The sequence below is a fragment of the Canis aureus genome, chromosome 20 (genome assembly GCF_053574225.1).
Source record: "Canis aureus isolate CA01 chromosome 20, VMU_Caureus_v.1.0, whole genome shotgun sequence".
In the NCBI taxonomy this organism is placed as follows: Eukaryota; Metazoa; Chordata; class Mammalia; order Carnivora; family Canidae; genus Canis; species Canis aureus.
The window spans coordinates 1,604,339-1,615,843 of NC_135630.1; the positions used below are offsets into that span (position 1 = coordinate 1,604,339).

The window sequence follows — 11,505 nt, forward strand, 5'->3', positions numbered from 1 at the left end:
GCAGGTTGTATACTAGATCTAGTAAGATGTTCTCTGCTTTCCGTCTCTATACTTCCAACTGCTAAGTGCAATGACTTGCCTTATTCAAAAGTGCATCTTTCTGACTTTAGGCTTCTAACACAGCTGCCAAAAGCGAATGTTGTTCTCTTGCGATACCTTTTCGGTGTGTTATACAACATTGAGCAACAATCCTCATCCAATCAGATGACAGCTTATGATTTATCAGTGTGTATAGCCCCAAGTATTCTTTGTCCACCTAATTCCTGCAACTTGGAATTGGAAGACAACTTCATTAAAAAGGTAGAGAGATCTCTCATATGTGTCTCATATGGGGTTTAGAATCCATGCTTTGAATCTGAAATGTGTAGTAGTAATTGCAAAGGATCAGTTCTGAAAAGTGCACATCTTCATTGCCTTCCTTGGAATAGCAGAGATCTTTATCCTACTCTGGTGGAATATGGGAAGGGGTGTTGTTAAATTGCGAAATATAGAGCAGTTGAGTCGCTTCTTTCCCATCCAGGAGATTCAATACTAGACTGACTAAACAAAAGAAAGAGAAGAGTGGCATAATATGATAGAAAAGACCTGGGCTCCGGAGTTTGACAAGCCGAGGTTCAACTCTCAGCCTGATCCTTGAGGGGGGAGCTTGTAACTTTGGGCAAAGCCATGGCTTCCTCATGACACAATGGTAACAAGACCCAGCTCCTGTGGTCGTTACTGGCACATCCTAGGTGATTCAGTCACTATGAGCGCCCATGGCTCCAAACACATTGGCCTTGCTCTGCAAGTTGTGGCTCATTTAGAATAATACTTGGCTACTCTTTTGCCTCTGCTACATCAGACAGAAACTAGTTAGATATTCCAGAACATCCTAATGAAGCCACAGATGCCTAATAAGATGACAGCTTTTCCCCAAGCTCATGCCGAGAGCCAGCATTAGGCAAAGCAAGACATGAGAAGGGACTGCGGTTAGACAGACCGACATGTTTTCTCTCCAGACCTGTGATTTTTACTCAAAAACAAAACAAAACATCAAAAAAAAATCCACAGGAATATCCTCTTTCCAAAAAACATTCTTCCCTCTTTAAGAAATGGATTTCATAGGATTTTGTCTATGCTTTACACATTTTAATCAGATATTATCCTAAGTTACAACCCAATATTTTCTGGAAGTAAAATTTTACACAATAAGTAAAGTTAAGAAGGTAGGTTGCTTTGAAAACTATTCTAGTTTTAAAGATGTAACCATTGGTATCACAATGTTAGGTATGAAATTAGGTGACAAATTAGGACTTTAGCCCACTGACTAGTAGAATTTTAAAATCTGTACCCAAAGTACAACAGAAAGTATCACACTAAGTTATTTTATTAGAGAACTTGGGTTTCTATATATTATTATCAACTCTGAATTGTTCATAGAAGTCTTTCACATTTTTGGTTAGATCCAAGGTCTATAAACAAAATGTGACTTATAACTCTTCCGTATAAAAAAGAGCACCCCATTGTGTTCTTTTTGCATTACAGGCTTCTCTTATACAGTTTTTGATTGAAAATTGCCTCAAGATATTTGGAGAAGACATCACTTCTCTCTTGGGAGAGAATTCAAAGAGTTGTCATAACAATGAGAAGGCTGCAGGTACTGTGAATAGTTTAATAGGCTTTAGGGAGACACAGACAGCAAGGTTGCCAGGGGTCATGGCAGATACTTAGCCCTGTTCTGGAGCCCAGAGCATCCCCAGGGCAATGATTCCCAGCTGCTCCTTCTCTGAAGGCTGGCTAGCAGGTCAGGGAGGTTTCACACTGTTGGAAACCCAAGAAAGCATAGAAACTTCAAGACATTTCTGGCAGTATTAGGAAATAGCATGGTATGATACAGTGTTTGGGGATTTTTTTAACACAATTTTAAATGGATCTCACATGTATATTATACATGTTGTTAAGCATATAATGCATAATTATTAATTTCTACTTATAATATATAAATGTGCTCTGGTTGAAACCAGAGCAGGGGGGTTTTATTACTGCTCCATCCTCTTTTTGATCAATGGCTCTTGAGGCACCACAGGATTCCGGTGCTCTTTAAAATGAGTAGAAAAGAACCAGCGTCATTGAGAGAAAAGGACTTGACTTGATGTCAAACCTAGGTATTTGTGTATTGGCGCTGGCTCTCAATTGGTCCCCATGTCTTCCATAAGGTAGCTTCTCCTCCTTTCATATGGTGGAGGAAGAGTTCCCAGAAGCAAGAGGGACTTTTCAAGAGTTAATGTGGGAGAGGACTGTGCAAAGGACCACGCCAAAGGTGGTGGTTTACAAGATGAGGAGGCATTATTTCTTAAGACCACACATCATAAAACTCACAGCAACACCAGTACACGCATATCCTTTCCTTCACTGGCTTTTCCTCCTCAGTTCTGTACACCAGCATTTCCTAAGGGGTATTCCAAGTAGGGTAGGAAGAATCTTTGAAATACTAACTCATTTATTTTACCTGAGATATTCCTTCCCTCATCCTTCTTCCTGTCTTAAGCTGCCTTAAGAGACAACTCACCTCCTCAGGGAATAGAAGCAAGAGGAGAATATGAGGAAAACGGTGCTCTTTGATGCTTATGAGTCTTAAAGACTTAGCTTTCTAGGAAACAGAAATGATTCATGGCATAGAGTAGAAGATTTATGTGGCAATCGCAAGGGGAAAAAGCCCAAAACCACTAGGTAGGTACATGGGATATCTGTACCATTTCCTGCATGGAAACCAAATGGAAGCAGAAATTCCTCACAGAACAGTGAGCTGACATGTCTAAGAACAATGGGGCCCTCTATGTCCATGCAGAGTTTCTTATACCTCAACATGGAACATGTATCTCCATCAGTCCCAGAAGAGTATGGAAGAAAAAGGAAGCCACTGGGTGTGAAAGACATGCCTCAGCAATAGGAGTACAGGCCAATTTCCCAGGACCAGAGAGCAGTCTGGACACTGCAGCGGCTATTTATATACATCAATGACACAGAGCAATCAGATAAGTGCACTTCACCATTTTACAACCTGTCTGGCACCAGAACACTCCAGAACAGACACACTCATGGGGGCAATTAAGAAAACCTAAATCTCTACCAGTCTCGGAACAGAGAACCAAACTGGACAACAAGTGAGCTATTTAGAACTACAGAACTGTACATTTCTGACTTATGCCAGTGTATAGACGGAGATTGCTATCAGTGCATATAGAATATATGATCCATGCATTGTTTTCCCTTTCCCAGAAAGGGTTCTCTCGTCAAATAGGCTTGGGAAATTCATATTTTCCTTTTGGAAGTCAAATGCACCAGTTTTTCCCAGATTTATTTGACATTATTCGACCCTTTTGAAGCGACCCCATTCATTAATGATCCTGGGAATATTTATTGCCTTGTGCCGAGTAGTATCTTATATATTTAGTTTAACTTGGTGTAGGCAGCATCATTTATGTTACAGTTGAGCAAACCAAAGCTTTAAAATGCTGAGCTTCCTAAGTGGCAGAACCAGGATGCTTCTGGTGCAGTGCTGGCCCCACATGAGTGGAGGTGCTGATGGACGTACTATATCCCAAAAAAGCCAAATTGCCCCGTGTTTAAGGTTATTTGGTGAAATGTTCCTCATCTTTTTATCCTTCGACAGCTTGTCTCATCTGTTGACTCTTAAAGCAATCGGTTATTTAAGCAATGTTAAGATATCTTCAAAGGGAAACATTCACAGCTGAGCAGTAGAAATTTGAACTCAGCTTCTCACTGCTGATCTCCTTTTCTTTGGAAAGTTCTTCCTTCAATAGGGAATGTTGAGTAATTAAAAATCATCTCTGGAAACTGGTGGTCTATCAATGCACTCCTAACCTCTTATTGTTTTGCATTTTCTATGTTTTCTTTCAAGCCTTGTACGTTTATGTAGGTGTATATACACATGTATGTTTGAGTGTGTGTGTGAGGAAGTGTGTTTCCACACTTCATTGTGGTTTAGGCTCTTTTCAGTAAATGTTAAACATATTTAACCAAAAACATCATCTCTGGGTGGGTTGGTGGGGTTGACAAGAGAACACAGACACCACCACATAGCCAGCATGTAATGACTACTTCCCAAGGACCCTGACTGCAGAAAGTCATCCTTGAAGATGGCCCAGAGCAGTGGAACCAGAGAAGTAGGGGTCAGGCAGATTGTGTCCTGAGAGGCAATTCCTTTGGATGGTAGAAACTTGAGCACTCAGAAACCCAAGGAGAGAATCTGAGGCTGAGGGGAGCCTCGCTGTGAAAGCACAGGATTAACAAACTCAGCTTGATTTGCATACCAAAAACTTATAGCTCTTAAAATCAGAAAAAAATAAAAAAATAAAATCAGATCTGATACCTGAACCCACTGATCACACCAGTAGAAAACAAACACCTACAGTTTCAGTGCCTCCAGATCAGTGTAATGGCAGTAACTGATGGCAGAGGAAATAATCACTTTGAGTCTGATCAAGTCCCTAGGTTTAACCGTCAGTCTGAAAGTTATTGGCAAGAACTCATCAATGTCATGAGGATGCTGTTAGCCAACATCAGAACATGGAGAGTTCTACACAACAAATGACTCAGTTTCCCTCTTCTAGCCTCTACAATGAACATGCTGTATAATGGCAATGGTGAAAATAAGTCTACGTGAATTAAAACACACTAATCTCCCTTCTTCCTTAGATTCTGACCAGAACACCAAGGAAAGCAGTGCTTTCACAAACTCGTCCTTTGGCCACTGTGCTGGCACTTGGCAGAACAACCAGTGCACAGCTGCACCGTCTGAAAAATCAGGACAGCTCTTTGGAGTTTCCCTCACGGATATCTTTCATAAGGACAACTTCCCCTTCCCAATACTGGTAGGTCTCAGTTTGGTCTTTTATTGCCTTCCTGAGGAGAGGGACCTCGGAGAGGCCAAGTGTCCTCATGCAAACCTACCCCAAATGGAGAAATCATTAGACAGCACCTGGCTTTGGGTGAGAAACTTGGTAGTGTCATTTGATTTACCTACTGCAGAGTCATGAGGCCAATACACTGAACGACGTTTTGTCCATTCCACTTGTTTCCACAGAGACCCATGTAGGCCTGTTCAGATCAGTCAAAATGGACTCTGTGTGCATGAATCATCTTCACATTCTGCTGTTGTCTTCCTAAACTCACAGTAGTCTCAGGTCTCTTTCAACTGAGTCTACTTAATCTAACAACTGAAAACATCTTACCTAAGCATAAAGACTCATCCTGAGGCATATATGAATCTGCTAATTCTAAAAGAGCATGTTAAATGACAGCCACAGAGTTTGGCCTGTGTTATCTCCAATCGGTGTACTGAATTGTCAGTATGGAAATTTGCAGAGTACCCAGGACCTCTGCAACCCTGCACTGGATTTGGGAATGTTATCCTAGTGGTGAAGAAATTAACCACGTTAGTTACATGCTAGCTGCTACCCCAGTCCTTGCATCACAGCAATTTTAGGGGGTAGCTAGAACTATCATCCTCCACACATTATAAATGGATTAGAAAATTTTCAGTACAGTTCGCATGTGCCCCAGGTTACACAATAGATCAGAAGCATAGTAGGTTTCTGAACTTTTGGTCCATCTGACTACAGCCCTTATATCTTTCTACACAGTAGGGAGAGGACATGAAGATAGAGCAAAGGACGTTGAAAGACTCATGAAGGGAATGTAATCAGAGAATAAGAGAGTATTTGAGCTTTTCTTTTAAAGAGGAAGGGAAATAGAGATAGTAGGAATGGAAGATACAATCACTTAAAGAGGAATCAACAAATGGGAAATGAGTATAGAAAAAGATTGCCATATATGGGGAAGAGCATCTATGGAAGGGAATAATGAGAAAAGACTGATAAAGTAGGAGACAGGTGAGGATTCCACAAGGCCTTGAAACATGGAAGTTTGATTTAAAAGGGTAAAGTCAATGAAAAAAATCTGATTTAAATAAGTGATTACAAAGTTTCAGTGTATGTAAGGTGGATTTTGGGTAAAACTATAGAGAGACATTGACTAAAGAATCTAAATTGACTTTACTTCTTGCAGCTCTAAAACTGTATACCATCCGATAGCCTAGCTCTTTCAAAAAGGAAGCAAGCTTTTGCTCTGGGCTTGGGATATGAAATGCCATATACTCTTCTTTTTTTCCTACATTATGTGCTTTCCTTATCAATCAAAAATGACCACTCACGGAAGGCATCTTCAGAAAATCAGCCAGTATAAAATCATGCAGAATCCTAAGAAAGAAACTAAATTCTGGGAACAGAGTGAACTTGGACAGTGAATCTGTTCTTCTGGTAGCATGTGTTTTAAAGGTGGGGAAAATTCTAGCTTTATCCACACATGAGTTACTCAAGCTGTGATGGTGTCTTTCATTATGATTGCCCAAGAACCAACATAGGCATAACTGATTAAGAACTTGTCAAACTGGAAAACACTTCATGAAATCAAAATTTAAGGACGGTACTGTAGAAGGTAAAAGCTCCTTACATTAGAAATACTTTCTGTTTTCACCACACACCTCCCACCTGAGGACTCCATGCAAAAGACTAATACTAATGTGACTACTATAATAATAAGAAATTTCAAAATATACATTGACACATACATAATGTTTACCAAAGAAAACATCCTGTCTCTGATGACTTCCTCACCATGCTCCTAATGAAGGCAGTTTCCAAAAGAAAAATCACATGAAAAATTTCAGAATAGATCTAGAAGTTTACAATAGTAAGCAAATGTTTACTTTATGAGGAATATAAAAAGGCTCAGTGAGGCGACCAATCATTGTTAACCATCATTGTCTCCTGTTTCTTGATGCCTTTTACTTTATAAGTCATGGAGGAAGGATTTTGCCATTTGTGTCTCCTTTCACCAGATCCTAGGTTATCCTTTTGTTAATATTTGTGATGTCTAGCCCACCATCCAAGGTTATAACGACACAGTAACCAGCTCTAGCTACATGCCTCTTTTGATAAATCTAACTTTAGGAGTAGGTGCAATGGACAAAGGTAGTTTGGAATTCTGAAAATTCAATAGATCGTCTCAAGAACTAGATTAATTTGGAAATTATACAGCTACATCACAGATATCCCATTCTATTGCTAAAATGGTAATGGAGAAAGAACTGAAAACTAGAACAAAGAATTTAATCCATCTACCTTGGCACTTGCTAACAGCTCTGAACAAAACTATATTAAGGCAGTTATTATGGCACTCTTAGAACCAAGGTCATATGTGGTCCTTCCTTGTCACATTTGGTCTTTGCTTGTCCCCCATTACTGTTTAACTATATGAAAGATAGCAATAGTCTCTGACCATTACTACACTGAGCTAGAGTAAAACACACCAGTAAATATATATATAGGCATCAAGACACAAGGAAAAGAATGATCATCCATTAGGTACTTGAATACCATGATAAGTGTTTCCCTCTTGAAGGTGCACACATACAATTGATGTTTCTTGCAAGACTTAGTAGGGTCTTTTCTATTTCCGTGTTATAGGCACAGACTAGGAAGATGGTGACCACGTGTGCATAGAGTTCTTAGACATTTCTGAAGCTTTCCCTACCTAAAGTTGACTAATCTTTGTGGAGAATCAGACTCTGCAACCTTGGCCTGAATAGTATCATGTCAAACTCTCTGGAGAATTGGTCTACACTAGAAATGAATACATCCTCAGGAACATCAGGAGTTTGCCATTAGACCATCTACTTTTGTACAGTTAAGGAAAGGAAGAATGAAGCAATGATGAGAGTAGCTTTTGTAGTAGTTTGCAAAAAAGCACACAAAAGAGTAAGTGCCATATGATAGAAGGGAGCTTTGTCTTCCTTTCCACTGAAGCGTAGGCTCTGCTTTGATGCTTTTGTTTTTGTTGGAGAAAATCCACAACCTGTTTTTGCACGTGCAATTCAATGGAGAGTATGAGGTGAACTCCGTGTGGGTCACAGTTTGGGTATCTATGAAGAAATTAGGGACTGAACTGAAGTTTTGAACTAAGTGTTTTCTCTGTGATATTTCCAATATATATTTTGTATCATATATACATATATTTGTGTGTGTGAGTCTCTACATCTGTGTGAGTGTGTCTGTTTGCATGTATTTATTTATTTTTCTAACCACATAAGGATTTTCTTGAAAATATCGAAGGAAGTTTACTTTCATCGGAACTCTATGAAAAATGGCTTGGTGTTCTTGACGAAGTGACTGAGGAGGAGAAAATAAATGCAGCCCAGAGGTAATGATGCAATAATTACTCTACTCTGGTCATGGCTCAGAAATACAGCCAATATACTATTAGGAAAATATTGGCTTCCTTCTTGCCACTTTGACCACTAAAATAACATTCAATGCCAAATAGTTTCAATTCTTCACACCCACGGAGGCCAGTTTCAGAATACAGGCATGCCTTATGGCTATTATTGCTCTTCTCCTGACCTTATTAACGTGGACTCCTTAGCCATTGTACACCTTCTGAATATATGAAAATGGTAGACAAAAGTCAGTGGCCTAAGAGAGATGCCAGAGCATCAACAGCCCATAGTATAGCCTTCAGTTTGTCAAACATTCAATTGGAGTGGGTTAGCTCAGAAATTGAATTCGGTAAAACATATTTGTATACATTCATGCCTGGAACTCTGCTACAGCAGGTTGTATACTAGTTCTAGTAAGATGTTCTCTGCTCTCCATCTCTATACTTCCAGCTGCTAAGTGCAATGGCTTGCCTTATTCAAAAGTGCATCTTTCTGACTTTAGGCTTCTAGCTCAGCTGCCAAATGTGAATGTTGTTGTCTTGCGGTACCTTTTTGGAGTGTTATACAGCATTGAGCAAGAATCCTCACCCAACCAGATAACACCTTATGATTTATCAGTGTGTATAGCCCCAAGCATTCTTTGTCCACCTAATTCTGGCAGCTTGGAATTGGAAGAGAACTTCGTAAAAAAGGTAGGGAGAGCTCTCATATGTGTCCCCTGGGGTTTAGAATCCATGCTTTGAATCTGAAATGTGTAGTAGTAAATTGGATGGATCAGTTCTGAAAAGTGCACATCTTCATAGGCTTCCTTGGAATGGCAGAGTTTGCCATCCTTCTCTGGTGGAATATGGGAAGGGGTGTTGTTATAGTGGGAAACACAGAGCAGTTGAGTCACTTCTTTCCCATCCAAGAGATTCAATACTAGACTGACTAAACAAAAGAGAGAGAAGAGTGATGTAATATGGTAGAAAAGACCTGGGCTCTAGAGTTTGACAAGGCAAGGTTCAACTCTCAGCCTGATCCTTGAGGGGGGAACTTGTAAACTTGAGCGAAGGCATGGTTTCCTCATGACACAATGGTAACAAGACCTAGCTCCTGTGGTTGTTACTGGCACATCCTAGGTGTCTCGGGCACTATGAGCACCCATGGATCCAAACACATTGCCTTTGCTCTGCAAGTTGTGGCTCATTTAGAAAAATACTTGGTTACTCTTTTGCCTCTGCTACATCAGACAGAAACTAGTGAGATATTCCAGAACATCCTAATGAAGCCACACATGCCTAATAAGATGGCAGCTTTTCCCCAAGCTCATGCCAAGAGCCAGCGTTAGGCAAAGCAAGACCTGAGAAGGGACTGCAGTTAGACAGACAGACATGTTTTCTCCCCAGCCCTGTGAGTTTTTACTCAAAAAAAAAAGAAAAGAATAGAAAAAGAAAAAGAAAAAGAAAAAGAAAAAGAAAAAGAAAACATAAAAAAAATATCCACAGGAGTATCCACATTCCAAAAAAATATTCTTCCCTATATAAGAAATGGATTTCATAGGATTTTGTCTATGCTTTATACATTTTAATCAGATATTATCCTAAGTTACAACCCAATATTTTCTGGAAGCAGAAGTTTACAAAATAAGTAAACTTTAAGAAGGTAGGTTACTTTGAAAGCTATCCTAGTTTTAAAGATGTAACCACTGGTATCACAATATTAGTTATTAAATGTCACAAATTAGGACTTTAGCCCACTGACTAGTAGTATTTTAAAATCTGTACTCAAAGTACAACAGAAAGTATCATGCTTTCTTATTTTATTAGAGAACTTGCGTTTCTATATATTTTTATCAACTCTGAATTTTTCATAGAAGTCTTTCACATTTTTGGTTAGATCCAAGGTCTATAAACAAAATGTGACTTCTAACTCTTCCATATGAAAAAGAGCACCCCATTGTGTTCTTTTTGCATTACAGGCTTCTCTTATACAATTTTTGTATGAAAATTGCCTCGGGATATTTGGAGAAGACATCACTTCTCTCTTGGGAGAGAATTCAAAGAGTTGTCATAACAATGAGAAGGCTGCAGGTACTGTGAATAGTTTAATAGGCTTTAGGGAGACACAGACAGCAAGGTTGCCAGGGGTCATGGCAGATACTTAGCCCTGTTCTGGAGCCCAGAGCATCCCCAGGGCAATGATTCCCAGCTGCTCCTTCTCTGAAGGCTGGCTAACAGGTCAAGGGAAGTTTTACACTGTTGGAGACCCAAGAAAGCATAGAAACTTCAAGACATTTCTGGCAGTATTAGGAGATAGCATGGTATGATACAGTGTTTGGGATTTTTTTAACACATTTTTAAATGGATCCCACATCTATATATATGATATATGTAGTTAAACATAAAATGCATAATTATTTATTTCTATTATAATATATAAATTTGCTCTGGTTGAAACCAGAGCACGGGACTTTTATTCCTGCTCCATCCTCTTCTTGATCAGTGGCTCTTGAGGCACCACAGGATTCCAGTGCTCTTTAAAATGAGTCGAAAAAAACCAGCATCATTGAGAGAAAAGGACTTGACTTGATGTCAAACTACCTCTCCAGAGTACAAACTCCAGTGCCCCATTTATCAGCTATACGACCTTTTGCCAATTACTCTAGCTCGGTATCACTTTATTCATGCCTAAAATGTGGATAAAAATAATGTCTAAATCTTAGAAATGTTGTCAAGATTCAATAAGATAAAGGATGTAAAACACATTTCTAGATGGCAATGAATAGAACTAGGAGAAGTTCCCCTGAGACTAGTGCGAGTATTATTGGAGCCTAGCTAATCACAGCTCATTGGCAACACCCCATTTTTTGTAAAACGGAGTTTAGATTCAGAACCTGGAGACACACATCATCAATCCCTCCATACTTTTGACATGTCTTAGTTTTACGACATATACCTCATTGTGTTGAGGGAAGCTTTTGGATAATCCGTGTCATCAGGAATTAAGATGAGTCAGTGCTGGTGTAAGACAAATGTTTGTTTTTCGTGTCATCACTGACAGAAAAACAAACTGTTGAATCCAAGCCTGTGAGAGTGATAGTGATTTCCAAAAGAGCACAACTGCAGAATGCTACCAAGTCCCCATCTGGCATGGGTCCATCCACCCACATGTCTATAGTTTAGTAAGTCACTGAAGACTGGAATCTCCATAATGACCCTTGACACTTCCTCTTTATCTCTTTTTCC

General features: G+C 39.5%; 1 protein-coding gene across 14 annotated transcripts in view; it reads left to right on the top strand.

The window, feature by feature from the left end:
* The window catches only part of LOC144291408 (uncharacterized), a 75,507-nt gene extending 64,939 nt beyond the window's left edge, over positions 1 to 10,568 (top strand). For 7 of the 14 annotated variants that reach the window (XM_077860902.1, XM_077860901.1, XM_077860891.1 and 4 more), the window contains 6 exons: positions 111 to 300; positions 1,525 to 1,636; positions 4,699 to 4,874; positions 8,153 to 8,262; positions 8,781 to 8,970; positions 10,239 to 10,565. In XM_077860902.1, coding sequence (XP_077717028.1) covers positions 111 to 300; positions 1,525 to 1,636; positions 4,699 to 4,874; positions 8,153 to 8,262; positions 8,781 to 8,970; positions 10,239 to 10,424 — 964 coding nt within the window. In that variant the 3' untranslated portion in view covers positions 10,425 to 10,565. Of the gene's footprint in view, positions 1 to 110; positions 301 to 1,524; positions 1,637 to 4,698; positions 4,875 to 8,152; positions 8,263 to 8,780; positions 8,971 to 10,238 lie in introns of all 14 variants that reach the window. The other 7 variants (XM_077860894.1, XM_077860893.1, XM_077860897.1 and 4 more) reach the window with 2 other exon arrangements.
* Positions 10,569 to 11,505: the final 937 nt, after the last annotated feature.